This window comes from Schistocerca nitens, chromosome 8 (genome assembly GCF_023898315.1).
Source record: "Schistocerca nitens isolate TAMUIC-IGC-003100 chromosome 8, iqSchNite1.1, whole genome shotgun sequence".
Classification (NCBI taxonomy): Eukaryota; Metazoa; Arthropoda; class Insecta; order Orthoptera; family Acrididae; genus Schistocerca; species Schistocerca nitens.
Window position 1 is genome coordinate 212400754 of NC_064621.1, and position 16381 is coordinate 212417134.

At 38.5% G+C, this 16381-nt stretch overlaps 1 protein-coding gene across 1 annotated transcript in view; it reads right to left on the reverse strand.

Annotated features, from left to right (window-relative positions):
• LOC126198488 (von Willebrand factor A domain-containing protein 8) overlaps positions 1-15055 on the reverse strand; it is a 275162-nt gene extending 260107 nt beyond the window's left edge. The window contains exons 1-3 of the mRNA XM_049934860.1: positions 14586-15055; positions 14229-14424; positions 485-565 (exon numbers count right to left, since the gene is read on the reverse strand). Of these exons, the coding sequence (XP_049790817.1) occupies positions 485-565; positions 14229-14418 (271 nt within the window). The 5' untranslated portion in view covers positions 14419-14424; positions 14586-15055. The remainder of the gene's footprint in view (positions 1-484; positions 566-14228; positions 14425-14585) is intronic.
• Between the last annotated feature and the right edge of the window lie 1326 nt (positions 15056-16381).

Genomic DNA, 16381 nt, shown 5'->3' on the forward strand with positions numbered 1-16381 from the left:
TACTCTCTTGAAATGTAGACGAAGAAGAAAAAACAAGAGCATCATTTTCCGTGAATCTCCTGTCACCCACTTCACTGGTAGATACTCACCACCAAAAGAACATTTTTCCATGTTTCTACGCAAGTTATTTATAATTTAATCTGCCATTTTGTAATATTTACACAGAACCCATCTTCCTTATTGTCTATCAAACTGAGGAAAGAGTATCCTCTTTTGAAAACCTGACTTTTATTGCTTTCCCTCTGTAATGTTATAATGCCAATATAATTTTGTTACAATGCCAATATTAATATAGTTATAATGTACAGTTATGACACTTATGATTAAAACAGCATGAGTTTTCATCTCTGATCTTAACTTCCTAATTCTAATTATTTATAAATTAACATGTTGATTTTTGTCTATATTTTTTACTTCTTTCTAGCATACGAAAATATCTGTTTTTATGCTCACGCGGATATGTTTACTTTCAATTAATACTTACAGTATTTAACTGGAACATACTGCTTTAATTTTGCTGGCCTCAATGGCTTGGAGACATTGCCTATTTTGATATGAGCCACATCTGGAAAAAAGTGAATTTCATGAAAACTCTGCATGTTATATTTATCATAAAAAAATTAAAAATATTAATAAAGTTACATAACTGTCTTGAATATCATATACAAAGCCATAGTTAAAATTCAGAATATGCAAAAATGATAATGATAGTTATAATAATTTGTTCAGCAAGTGTGGACGTGCTGAACACGTTTACTATGTGATGAAAGACATTTAATTTGGAGATGCACATTTCAATTAGTGACACATTTTGCAACAGCTTTCTTTTATCAGTTATTAAAAATCTGAAATCAAAATTAAGCAGTCAGGCAAGAATGAAAAATTGTATTACTGAACAAAAAGCTTTCATTTCTTTATACAATAAATGCTTGATAGTCTTGATTTTCACATCCTTCATCTAACATGATGATGGTGCTGGTGGTGGTGGTGGTGGTGATGATAATGACAGTGTTCTGCCCATAAAGCAGGTAGTTAAAAGTACACATTTGGTCTTTACTGTTATTGTGTTGGTTTGCCAATTGGATAATAGTATACAGTAGAATCACTTAATCTCACAATTTCTTTCAGCATAAGATACAAATCGATTACATTTGTTTTTCATGTGGAGAGCAGAAAGAAAAGTGAATGTGCTTCGGAGAGACCAGTAACATAGTCAAGGCCTTGGTTTGGTTCGAATGTGATAGTTTGCTTGTGAGTTAGTTAAACCCAAAAAATCTCAATACAGAAATGCAATTGCTATAGTAGACTGAGATGTAGTGAAGCCCAAGATATACATTCTTGATTGCAGTGTCCGCCCTTGGTAGCTGAGTGGTCAGCGCAACGGAATGTCATACCTACCGGCCCAGGTTTGATTCCCAGCTGGGTCGGAGATTTTCTCCACTCAAGGACTGGGTGTTGTGTTGTCCTTATCATCATCATTTCATCCTCATCGACACGCAAGTCGCCGAAGTGGCATCAACTCGAAAGACTTGCACCAGGCGAATGGTCTACCCACCGGGAGGCCCTAGCCACACAGCTTTTCCATTGCAGTAACCTACTTCTATGTCCTGTTTCCAATTTTGGTGAAAATTCTAACCTAATATAACAAAATGTCAGCTAACTTTATTTAAGAACAACAGGAGATCAAGAACGAGCATTCTAACTGGCTACCAGCAACTGACTCATGATTCATCATATCCAGTTCCTATATTCATCATGCAGGTTGTCATCAACATCACCATGCAGTGCAATAGATGTGGACACTAGAAATGCACTTTTACCAAGAAGGTCCATTTTTGCAAATACAGCATTTTACAGTCCTCCCAGTTTCAACCATCAATGTGTCCTCATCCAATATCCCAGCAAAATTCATTTCCTCCTCTTAACTGTTTACATCTGTATTTTCTCATCCACCTTCATTCAGTTTTTCACAATTGATTGTGATCGCTTCTCAGTTTTGGTTATTGATAACTTGATACCAGTGTCTGATTTTAATGTGTACAGCACTGAAGATGATCACTATGTGATCAAAAAACGATTCTGCTATCAATAAAACATCAATATTACGACCAATGCTGACCTTCCTTTTAATTTAACATATATGGTAGTTGTGCACACAGCACTCCATCGAGTCGCCAATCAACAGTGAATATGGATTTGAGGAAAGAAGAAGTGCTGGGCCTCTGTTAAATTTATCAACTGCTTATAATGCAGTCAGCCACCAATTAGTATTTTGGAAAGTGTACGCACCAAGCAAAGATTATAACACGAGACAAATGATAGGAAATTTTCTCCAAAATAAAAGATTCTTTATCAATTTTCAGTGGCAAAGAAGCTGGTGGAGAACACAAAAGAATGGCTTCCTGGCTCTATTGTTTGTCAGTACTTATTTATACCAATGACCAGCCACTCCCAGAAGGCACTCAAAGTTTTATACATACAGATGACTGTGCCACTGCAGCCCATGCAAACAAGTTTGAGACCAATGGAAAGAAACTATCAGAAGCCCTTGAACAACTGGCTGTCTAATACAAGAAAAACAACCTCAAACCTAACCCCTCAAAGACCCAAACCCGTGTTTTTCACCTAAGGAACAAACAGCCATCAATAACACTACAAGTAGCAGAGATGGAATACTGCTACAGCATTGTGGTACCTCAAAACACTTGGGCGTCATAATAAATAAAGCAATTACTTACAGGAAACATTGTATGAACACAGTGCATAAAGTAGTTGCTAGAATCAACAACATGCACAAACTAGCAGGCACTACACGGGGTATTATTAATTTGCAATTTACCTAGATAATACAAGAGACCAAATGTTGCACATTAATTGGCATGAATATAGCACATAATATTTTAACATAATTTCAAATGTGTTAGAATAACTATACATTATGGTTTGGGAGGGGGGGGGGGGGGAGGACACACATTTTTAAAAATAATTTACAATAAAAGGGAAAATAAGAATTCTACTTACAATTCTTTGTCCATTGGCACACAGGTAAATTTAGTGCGGACATAAATGCGAGATGATTTTAATAGTTTCCACAATGAAACATTGTCTCAAAATACGGTAGTCTCAAAATATGGTAGAAAACTCAAAGAGATTCTGGTCGTATGCAAAGTAGATCAGTGGCAAAAAGGTCAATACTGTCACTGCGCAATAGCGATGGAAATGTTACCGATGATGGTGCCACTAAAGCAGAGTTACTAAATACAGTTTTCCGTAATTCCTTCAAGAAAGAAGATGAAGTAAATATTCCAGAGTTCGAAATCAGAATAGCTGTTAGCATGACTGACATAAAAGTAGATATCTTAGGTGTTGCGAAACAGCTCAGATCACTTAAGAAAGGCAAGTCTTCCAGTCCAGATGGTGTACCAATCAGGTTCCTTTCAGAGTGTGCAGATACAATAGTGCCTTATAGTGCCTTTCAAAGCAATCATATACAACCGCTCACTTGACGAAAGGTCTGTTCCTAAAGACTGGAAAGTAGCACAGGTCACACCAATATTCAAGAAAGGAAATAGGAGTAACCCATTGAATTACAGACCCATATCACTGACCTCAATTTGCAGTAGGATTTTGGAGCATATACGTACTTGAGCATTATGAATCATCTTGAAGTGAATGACTGATACATAACCAACACAGATTCAGAAAATATCATTCTTGTGCAACGCAGCTAGCTCTTTATTCCCATGAAGTAATGAATGCTGTCGACAAGGGATCTCAGATCGATTCCATATTCCTAGATTTCCAGAAGGCTTTTGATACCATTCCTCACAAGCAATGATTAATCAAACTGCGTGCATGTGGAGTATCGTCTCAGTTGTGTGACTGGATTCATGATTTCCTCTCACAGAGGTCACAGTTCGCAGTGATAGATGGTAAATCATTGAGTAGGATAGAAGTGATATCTGGCATTCCACAATGTACTGTCATAGGCCCTCTGCTGTTACTGATTTACATAAATAATCTCAGTGATAATCTGAGCAGCCCCCTTAGATTGTTTGCAGATGATGCTGTAATTTACCGTCTAGTAAAATCATCAGGCGATCAATTCCAATTACAAAATGATCTAGAGAGAATTTCTGTATGGTGCAAAAAACAAAGAAAAGTGTGAGGTCATCCACATGGGTACTAAAAGAAATCCGATAAATTTTGGGTATGTGATAAATCGCACAAATCTAAGGGTTGTCAATTCAACTAAATACCTAGGAATTACAATTACGAGCCACTTAAATTGGAAAAACCACATAGATAATATTGTGGTGAAGGGGGAAAAAAGACTGCTCTTTGTTGGCAGAACACTTAGAAGATGCGAGACAGGCTATATTACACCTGTCCGTCCTTTGCTGGAATATTGCTGTGCAGTGTGGGATCCTTACCAGGTGGGATTGACAGTCGACAACGAAAAAGTGTAAAGAAGGGCAGCTCTTTTTTTATTATTGTGTAATAGGGGTGAGGGTGTCACTGATATGAAATATGAGTTGGGGCGGCAGTCACTGAAACAAAGGCAGTTTTCTTTGGGGCGAGATATATTTACGAAATTTCAGTCACCAACTTTTGCTTCTGAATGTGAAAATATTTTGTTGACGCCCACCTACGTAGGGAAAAATGATCATCATAATAAAGTAAGAGAAATCAGAGCTCGAACGGAAAGATTTAGGTGTTCCTTTTTCCCATGCACCATTTGAGAGTGGAATGGTAGAGAAGTAGTATGAAAGTGGTTTGATGAACCCTTTACCAGGCATTTAAGTGTGAATTGCAGAGTAACCATGTAGATATAGATGTATACTTCCATCCAGAACCGAGAAAACAAATGCTACTCTACTAAACTGCACTGCAGAATCACAAATTGTATAATTTGTAATTCTGGACAACACTAAAATACAACACTACATTATACAGCGTTACACTAAACTACACAACACTACTGTACTTGGTACCACAACCAAGCTACATTTCTCATTTATCTCAATAGTCAGCCCCCAACACACTAAAGCACAACTCAGGTTTCACAGGGGATGTACTTCTGTGCAACCCAGGGGGTAGAAATTGGAAGATGGCTGTTAGGGTCTCAGGGAATCCTTTTGGTCCTCCCTGAGGCTTACTCCTCACTACTTCCAGAAGGTGGCTGTATGTGGATGATCTGCCATGATGGGTCTCGTTGTCATGATGTATTGCCTCTTCCTAGTTGTCTCTCAGCAATGAAGGCTTGCAGTTCATAAGCTGATATTTCAGCTATCAGTGAGTTCAGCTTATGTCACAGTTCCTCATTCCTTATTATGTTACAGACTGCTGTATTACCAAAGACATTCCTATCATGGTATGTTGGTCTGTAACATCTTGTCTACTGGAACAGCCTCAGATGATGTGTCCGAGGTGCGACTGTTTCACATTTACAACTGTTTATGGTGCGTTCTCATATTACCAGTAAGGAGCTCAGACAGGGATCAACCCCTGACAGCTAGAGTATTGGTCAGAAGGAAAGAACTGGTAAGTTCTCCTCCCTGTCTCTACCCACTCGCAGATTTCTTGCCATTCTTTATCAATACTTGCCATTATTTCCTTATTCAATGTGGCTCTTGTTCACAGCATTTTCTTTTACCTTTTCATACTCACCCCTTTTGAGCCAATACTGTGCACACCGCCAGCCGGAGTGGCCGAGCGGTTCTAGGCACTACAGTCTGGAACCACACGACCGCTACGGTTGCAGGTTGGAACCTTGCCTCGGGCATGGATGTGTGCGATGTCCTTAAGTTAGTTAGGTTTAAGACGTTCTAAGTTCTAGGGGACTGATGACCTCAGAGGTTAAGTCCCATAGTGCTCAGAGCCATTTGAACCATTTTGAACTGTGCACGCCTCTCTTATGGCTTATGTGCCTGTCAGGCATTGGAGTAAACTTCTCTGTGCTTGCCATAGAGCCCGTGCTGTCCTTATCTCCACGAGCCCAAACACTCAACCTCCAACCCAAAATAATAATTAAAGTTGTACCGTAGCACATTCTTGTTGCAGCTGAAAACTTCCATGGCCAGGTAGTAAGACAGAAGAGTTTCTCCTGTACTTTGCCTAGAGCATTTACCAAATAAATTGTCTGTAAGATTTTGGTTCTCTTAAGGCTTTCTCTTCCCCCTTTTTTTCGTACAATGATATGCAGATTTTCCAGATCCTGAGCACCCATCCCTGTAAGAAACATATGTTTAATAACTCTTTTATATATGGTACAACTAGGTCTAATATCCGGTGCAACACTTCTGCCATAATCTGTCAGGCCCTGGTGCTTCCTTCTTCTTTAACTTCATCACTGCCAGCCTCACTTCCTCCTGGGTAAGGAATCACAACACTATTATTCACATGCTGCTCTAGTAATTCAGATCGAAGATGCTGATGGTACTCCGTGTCTTCCATTGTCGTATCACCTGGCAACATAGTTCTGAGTAGATACTGAACTAATGTCTCCATTCTGTTGGCATACGATCATCTCAGGCTTGATGATATAGTGGGTGACTGAACCCTTTTTTACCATTTGATGCTGGATGTATGCCTCCCATTTTTCTGCTCGTGTTTGGTATAATAGTTTTGTCCGACTACATGGGGTGCACAACCTAGGACAGCAAGGACTACAGCTTTAGCCTTGCACTACTAAGCTGCATACACATATCCTGTGTGGTATAACTCCAATCATGCCAAACAAGTGGACATACTACTCAATGAGTCATGTTGCATCATTGTAGGCTGTTTTAGACCAACACCAACTGACAAGCATACTGCATTGCCGGTATCACTCCCACTAATGTCAGATGTGAAGAAGGAAAAAACTAAATCATTTACACTTATGGTCCACCCTCTTTTCTGACACCATTATAGGCTTAAATTGATGAGGAGTTTCCTGCACACACAGAAAATCTCAGCAATACATCCCAAGAAGCCAGAGCAGAAATGTGGCCAGAAAAAAATGCAAGAATGGTCAGTACCAAGGGAAGATATAAATGAGTGGGCTTGTGAAGATCTTTGAAAAGACTGCAAGAAACAAAAGTAAACCACTGCTATTGTGAACAAGCATCTTCACTGTTGAGGAGCTTGTGAAGGTTACCTCCAACTGTGCTAGATAAGTCCAGCTTTCGGTTAAAAATTTCTTAGCCCTATACGATATTATATGTTACATGTACATTGGTACACAATCTTAAGTTTTACAAATTTTATCTTTATGAATTTAATCCGCTATTTGTCTTTATATGCAGTATTTGATGCTTGTGGCATGATTAAAAAATCTCCTACAGCATTACTTACTTTTACTTACGTCATATATAGATTGCTTATTAGGCTCCTTTCTTTTCAGTTGACTCCAATCTGCTTCAGGAAAACCAAAAATTTAGTCTGAAAAATTCTCACAATGGTTTTTCCAAGTCAACAAAAGCTGTACAGATTCCCTGACCTTTTTCTAGGTATTTTGCCCCAATTATTTGTAACAATGTAATTGGATAGCTCATAATTTTGCACCTTCTGAAGTTGAACTGTTCTACACCCAGTTGTTTCTCAACTTTAGATTGCAAATATTTATTCGATATTCTTAGACAAATTTTTGTCAAATGAGTTAGTCAACTTATTGTAATATATTCCATACATTTAGTGATATTAGTTTTCTTTGGTATTGGCACCATCATCATTTCTGTGACACTATCTGGTCACTCACCTTTCTCATACATGTTGCTGCACAAATGCAGTCTTTTCACCTTTCCTTGGCTTAAAGTTATGATGAGTTCAATCAGAATCCCATCTCTGCCAGTTGCTTTTTCATTATTATTCCCTTAAAGACCATCTCTATGTCTTCCATAATTACTGGAGATTTTTTATCTCCATGCATAAAGTATCTGGATGACGTTTTGCCTCATAATTCTTCCACATACCCCTTCCACTCACTGATTTGCCTTGCTTTTCTGCTATTTCAGTAACACCTTCATCTTTTATCAACAACATAGTGTATGCCTTCCCCTTTCTTTTTCCAGAGTCAAAGTTATTTATTCTCCATACATCAAATCATATTTCCCCTTCCTTTGTAGTTCATCAAATTCCTGTTGAAGCCATGCCCCCCTACCTTTATCATTTTATCTTTGAAACTGATGACTTAGAACCTTACATCTTTTTCTTCCTACCTCTAAGGCAGAATTTTTATATTTTTTTCTTTCTTCCATCTTCTTGCATTTTCCTTTACCTGTTGTTTCTTAAAATTATTCTTCTCTTTAAGACAAACTGTTTCAGAATAATCCAATAGTTGTTATTGCTGTCTGACAAATAGTATGTATGCGTTCTTTTCACTACGATTTTTTTCAAATATATACTTACTTCTTCCTTTTTAAATATCTCCACATTAATTTTCCCTTCTCTATCAGAATGTTATATGAGAAAGGTTGTGTGAACTGGGTTTTGTTTTGGAAATGCATGCTGGTTGGCATAGTGGAGGTGAGTCTGTTCAAGATACCTCATTATGTTTCAGCTCAGAATACAGCTCAGTGTAACCTGTGCTTTCTTCCAACCACTGAGCACAGCTTTTCATTTGAGTAATTTACAGTATAGTATGAAACTTCGTGGCAGATGAAAACTGAGAGCCAGACTGAGACTCAGACCTGTGACCTTTACTTTTGGCAGGCAAGTCCTGAGCTATCCAAACACACATAGTACAGTATGGTTAATGAGGAGCTAAATGAGCCACAACTTCTACATAGAATTTAATAGGCATTCCATTAGTTTGGAGCTTCCTTCAATTTCACAAATTCAGCTGTTTCTCAATGCTGTTGACTCTAATACCTGTATCACACAGCTCCATAGTGGTGGAGGAAGGAACTGGGTCTTTACTACTGGATCTTCCTTTGTAAAGGAATATTTGAAAACAGAATTAAACTTTTCCACTTTTGCTTTCCTACCTTCAATTTCATCCACAAGTCTCTGTACACTAATTTTGGTGTCACTGATGACTTTACACATAAACACAATTTCTTTATGTTTTGTGAGAGGTCTTTCAATAAGATTTTGCTACAGTAGTCATTGAAGGTTTCATATATTGTGCTTCTGAGAATTAAATGCAATTCGTTTAGCATCTCTCTATTTACACATGCTGAGCAGTAGTCGCTGAGTCTTTAGAAGTTTTTTTTTATGAGATTGTGTTATCCCTCACATCATGAACTGATCTACCACATCTATATCTATTCATTGCTTGATCAACTATTCTCCTGAAACTGAACAACTGTTACCTACATGCTACTGCTCAGAGCTAAATGTTTCAATTTCTATATGAGATACTACAATGCTGCCTCTTCATCTAAACATGTCAATCTTCCTACTTCTTCCAATTGCCTTTCATACTTTGCTAATCATCATTCTGAAAATTGCCTTCTAGACACTGTTACCAGTTTCAGTGTGGATATCCTCAAAGGCAGGCCTATTTGTTTCCATCATATCCAATATATTTCCATAATGAGTGACTTTCTGAACTATCCATGCTACATATTTTTCAGAGAAGGCATTTAATACTATTTTGCAGTATCTATCTTAATGCCTTATTATTACTGAAGTGAATTATTGGATGAATGAAAGTTACCTCTAATGATGACAGTATGGCTGGGGAACAAATGCAGTAGCAATTTGAGGTTTTCTCTAAAGTTTCCAGTTACAACTGGAAGATGAGATTGGTAGTCAAAAGAGAACTCAATTACAAGTTTATGCCCAGCCTTGCAGTCTTTCTCACATGATCTAGCATGCAGCTTCAATTTTCCTCTCTGTGGATTTGAATTTCTTGTTCACTACAATAAACGCAACAGTAAATACACCACCTCTGTTTCCCAGTAGCCTATCCAGTTGATATGTACATATGATTTATTCAAAAAATCTCACTGGTGTCGAGTTCAGGTTTTAGCCAGCCTTCTGTACAAAGTATTGTGTAAGCACCATTACTTTAGAGTGCCCCAAACCCTGGAATTTAGTTGTGAATGCTGTGGGAGCTAATTACTAGTATTTTAATAGTCTCATCTGTTGGGGGGAGGGGGGGGGGAGGGGCATTACTTTGGATCTTACACTAATATCCTGTGGTCTCCTACAGCTCTCATTATCTGGGTGGGATGGAGAATCCCCTAATAAAAAAATAAAAATAAAAAAAGCACCACTGAATGATTTAGGAGGACAGCACAGTTTTCAGTCATATGGCTCCAATCTAAGAAGTGACAGTTTTGCAGCCTCCTACATATCGCTCCCGTACAAACTACCAAAACGAGATGAAACTACTTATGGTATGAACAGATGCTTTTAAGCATTCTTCATCCCTGCAGTCCATATCCGAACAGAATAGAAGAAGCAGTATAATGGAAAGAACCTTTTTCTATGTCCTTCACTGTGGTTTGCTCAGAATTGATGGAGATGGGGATGTAAAAATCTTTCCCCATCCTAACTGATCAAACTGAATTACTCGTTGCATAACAAATGGTATAAAATTGATGTCAAAAAATTCAAAACCTTATACATCCATTATGCAATGAATAACGACTACTCTACCATTTATATCTAGTCGAGAACCAAACTGGAGCATCTTCTTTCAGGTGATTGCATCATTTAGATAAAAATCTGCATTAAAATTGTTGTCATGTGATGAAATTTTATGCACACTGCTGGCCATTGATACTGAAACACTAGGAAGGATAGATAATGAAATTCTACTTATCACATGTAAACAGTGTAGTACAAAGATTACACGATTTAAATTTGGATGTGATATGGGGGTATAAACTGTGCAAAATTTAGAACACAGAGCTGTCACCTCTGGCAGCAATAATGGCTGTAACCTGGCTGGACAATGAGCTCATCTGAGCTTAAGAAATACTGTCCTGGACCAAGACTTGAACTCAAGTCCTTTGCCTTTCATGGCCAGTGAAGTGTTCTACCAAAGCACAGCTCACAACCTGCCACCAATAGCAATGAAGTTTGGAAGGTAGGAGACAGGGTATTGGCAGAAGTAAAGCTGTGAGGATGGGCCATGAGTTGTGCTTGGGTAGCTCAGTTGGTAGACCACTAGCCCACTGAAGGTAAAGGTCCCAAATTCAAGTCTCGGTCTGGCACACAGTTTTAATCTGCGAGGATGTTCCATATCAGTGTGCACTCTGCTGAAGAGTGAAAAATTCCTTCTGAGCTTGGATAGCACATACAGGTACATCATAGTGACTGGCAGCCTGCCAGTCTCTCAGAATGCCATGACCATGTGTTTCTCAATGGGTGACAGATCTGGATAATGTCCTGACCAGGGTAACAGCCTAACACTGTTGTATCAGGAACCATGCGCCTATGTGTTATCTCGCTGAAGAGTAATATCAGTGAGATGTCAAAGACAGGGCTCTGACACTAGCCTTAACACATCACTATATAACAACTTCTGTCCAAATTACCAGCTGTGTGAACCAAAGGTGATGTGTTGTGTAGCAACCCATACCATAAACCAGGTGCTGGCCCAGATGGTTGTGACAAATGCAATCGAGCAATGTTCCTTCTCCTTGAAGCTTCCACATACAGATATGTCCATTGTAATACTGTACACAGAACCAACACTTGTCTTAAATGACAACATTATGGTAACCCTACGTCCAGAGTTCTAGTTGTGTGTCCCATTATCTGCTCACCTTCATCAGATGTCTTGTCCAGAGAAGCCCCAACAATGATCACCGTGTTGACAGCTCATGGACTCCAGATATCATCACAGTGTCTTTGTCAATACTTGTCGCCTTACAAAGAATCCCATTTCCTGATCCCAGGCATAGGTGATAGGCTTTGCGATACTGAATGGCCGAGCAAATGCGTCTTTCCTTTCAGGTGGAAGTCCTGAAGGGCCATTGAGATCCTACATGGCATTGAGTAGGCCCTTCATCCCCCACCCACCCCCCCTCCCCTCTCCCTGAACCCATGAATATGTTATTTGCATGACAATGGTGGCGAGATTTCAACCAATGCAAGCACCAATATCACGTAACAATAACCTGCAGTCTCCATAGGCCATGATCCCACACTGCCAAATGCCAAGAGACACTGTTGGATGTTTCTACTTCTCACACAGGGCACAACATTATCTTCTCACAAATATATAACATTCAAATGTGATTCCTGATTGAGAAACCTAGTGCTCAATCTTTCCTAGCATACATAACGTAGATTCCATTACACCTACCTGTTTTGTGCGGTTGCACTAAAACGTTACCCTCTTTCATACAGTAGACATCATGACAATTCGATATTTGTGCAAGCCACCTTCACTGTCTTTCACTTTCAATGGCCACCAGTAAATTTAAAATCTAAACCTCTCTCAGCTAGAAACATGAAGTTAAATGCAGGAATTTTTCGGGGCTTCAAATATGATCATAATTAAATTATGAATATTCTGAATAGCCATTAAATCTACCACATAAATGCCACTGTCTCTCATGAAAATACGAAGAAGAAAATTACACTGTCACTGTTCTCTTGTGAAAATACAAATGAGAAAATTACACTGTTACTGCTTTTGATTCAAAGTTATGGACTGCTACAAGCAAATGTGAGCTCATTTTATGTATGAGGGAGTGCAGAAAAGTAATGTTTTATTCTGTTCTCAATATCGGTTGAGGTATTAAATGGTTAGCACATAACTCAGTCAACTTCCTGCTTCGATGACACAAGTGGCAACACTCTGCTGCTAGAGACCTCCGAACTGTAGCATGTAACATGGCAGAGTGTAGCATAACTATGTTGGTGTTTCAGAAACAGTGTGCTACAGGCAAGTTTCTAACCATAGAAAAGATGCCTCCAATTGAAATCTATAGAAGAATGAAAGCTATGTATGGAGATGAAGCTGGGCCCCACAGGAGCACTGCAACATCTGCAACAATCTGAAGTATTGAGTTCACTGTCTCTATCATCCTCGAATCCCAACTTGGCCTCATCCTATTTTAAGATGTTTCCCAAAGTATAAAGAACAACTTCGAGGACTTCACTTTGGAAGGGAAGAAATAGTGCAAGCAAAGGTGATGATGTGGCTCCATCAACAAAGTCAAACATACTACAGTGACGGTATCAACTAATCGAACTCTCATTGGAAGACATGTGTGCGTCACCAGGGTGACTAAGTTAAGAAATAAATATGTAGACATGAACATTAGAGATGTAGACTGTTAATAAAGTTTGCTTCATTTTAAAAGTTGTAAGAGTTCACATAAAATATTCGGAGGCATCCATTACTTTTCAGCCCACCCTTGTACTTCCATCTAAAAATTCTTGGAGCTATCTGTGACAGACATTAAACAATTTCTTCAGTAGATTTATAAACAAAAAAAACAGGAACAAAAGCACTTGAAGAATTCTGACATTTGCTGGATTGTAAAGAATGGCACAAATATACAAGAAAGAATGGAATAAGGAAAACAGGTAAATAAGGTAACAAGTTTCTGTCACACATCAAACACATGCCACAGTTCTTTTTCAAAATTCCATTTTACTGACAAGCTACTACAACAAAAGGTAGACTTGTATGCTGACAGCCATACAGTACAGTGAGGAAAATTTATATAAAGGCAATGAAGAGTGTGTTACATAATTTGTCTTGATCATATTCATATTCATCATTCTTGGACCTAATGTCTGAAGTAGACTAGCACACCTAAATGAAACACACTGTTTGGACAAATAAATTATAGATTCCATGGCAGCACATTTCAAAACTGATCATTGCACTGATTATAGCACTATCTGTAACAGTCTAATCCAACTTTAGTTAACTAGAACATTCCACAGTCAGTATCAACACACAAATGCTAAGACTCAATTAATGTGACTGTTCAGTAATAATCTTGAAAGTTTGAAAAGTGTTTATGAGACTGAAAGATCAAATGGACGTACTGCAAATTTGGTGCAGCTCTGCTAATTGTTCATTTCACTTGTGTTAAGTCCCATAGTGCTCAGAGCCATTTGAACCATTTCATTTCACTTGTACCTCTACAACAAAGCCATTAGGGTGAATAAACGACCAGAATAATACAGACATGACTTCATCCTCATGAGACGGTTCATAAAGAGAATTGGTCAGAGGTATGAATTTACTGCACAATTTCCGAGGAATCGGACTTACTTCCAATTCCATTTTATAAACCAAAAGATCCACATGTAACAATACTCACCACTTGACGAATTTCTACGAAGGTTGCTAGCGCTAACATTGTTTGGATGAGGCGGGCTTAGGATTCGACATAACACTCCAATTCTTCTTTGTGCGGGAGAAGATGCGAAAATGCGTGTACTCCTACCCATTTCTTTCAATGTTGGTCCTAATTTACATCTGTTCCAAGTGGCATACCTTAAAATACTCATGTGTCCCTGTAATTCATTTAAGTGTCATTAACATTTCTCAAATGTATTAACTCGGTCAGCTAGAAAACAAATCTGAAGCTGATGCCATATAAATTACATACTTTGCACCAGTACAGAACCAACATTAAATGAGCCTTGAAAAGGTACTTCAGTACTTTTCAACTAACCTTAGTTTGGTGTCGGGATTTTGCTTATGTATCTATGGATATGAAATGACAATTTCACTTATTGAATAGACCTACATTCCTTCGAAATACAATAATTAATCAGAACATCGCAGCTAATGCTGTCGACCTACATCAGTCGCATATTACAACTACCGGCACTCCTTTCTTAATGTTGGACAGATGGGTTAAAGGTCAATTTTGGTTACTCTCGGAAACACTGCGCTGTCACGTTCAAAACTGACAGCCAGACATGAAAAAGATACTTGATCAGGACTTTTTACTTCGAAATAGCCTCGCTCAAAAAACAAACTCGTTTCATCCTTCCGCTTCTTTGTTGCCAGCTTTCCGTCACGAACTCAATGTCTAAAAGACGCGCTAAATAATGAGGAACGAAATGCAGCAAAATTGCTGCTTGCGAAAACATAACAGGCATTTTATTTCTATTACATAAGTCATACGATTGCGGAGTCTGATTTTGTATTTAAACACTGCCTCTGGTCTTACAATAAAAAAAATGCCATTCTGTCTTTCATTTATGTCATTGACGGCAGAGACACTATCTCCTCTATATTACGAAATTTTTGCTACGTGATATTTCTCTTATTCTAATTCTGGCTACGATGTATTTAAAGTTCTCTTCGCCGTTTCTGTCGAAGCATAGACAGCGAACTTACATGTGGATCTTACTTAAAATTGAATACTGGGAACTTAGTGGTAATTTGCCATCAACTAACAGCAATTTTCTTTTTGAGATTCATTACTTTATTCCAATTTTCTGACTTCGTGTTCAATAACGCAAAAAAATTCTTTCGTCAATTGGTCGATGTTTCTGCTCATTTGGGATGCGTGCGTAATCATTGATTAAGCGTTTCAACGGCACTCGCGAATATAGCAAGTGAATGGTCCCTTTCACATTGGTGGCAGGTGCAAACTTGCCATATATGTACTGTTCATATGGCGCTACTTATTTTTCCATAATTCAGAAGCTTTAATGGTCAAGAGCGATTCATAAATGATGGAACGGAACGCCGAAAACAGTTAGTAGAACCTCTGGTTCGGTCCAGAGACTTACTCCAGGGAGCAATCCTTATTACTTTATTACTGGATCTGTGTCGTTTACCAACCATGACTGGACGGACTGCGTCAAGATTAATTACATATATACATTTAAAAAATATTCACAAAATTAAGACATTTATACTTAATAGAAACAATATTTGTTTGTCCATTCACTTTGGTCACTATTAAAGAATTCACCAATGGAGTACAATGGGCGTTCTTTCAGGTCCTGTGCTTCTCTCCTTCTGAATGTTCCTAGCGGCATGGGTTGCACTTCTTGAGGCAGTGAGTTGAACATCTTTAGGGCAACCACTGGAAAGCTGTATTGCGTTCACGTCAGTCGACACCTGGGTATTTCGATGCTCCTCTTGTTACGGGTATTGTGATTGTGTATATCTTGCCTCATGCTGAAGACTCCTTGGTTTTCTTTCACGCTGATGAGACATAAAAACACATACTGGCTGAAGACAGTCATAATTCCTAACTGTTTGAATATAGGCCTGCAGTGCGCCTGTCTTTTGCTTGATGTGATTATTCTGAGAGCTTTTTTCTGTAGAATTAGCACATCCTTACAACCTGCAGAATGTCCCCATAACATAGGCCATTATTGATGTGGCTATGGAATAGGGCATAATATACTGTTATGAGATATTGGTCACTTAATACACCTTTCAACCTCCTCAGAAGCTCTATTAACACGGGAGAGCTTGGAACACACGTACGCTCTGTGTTCGTTC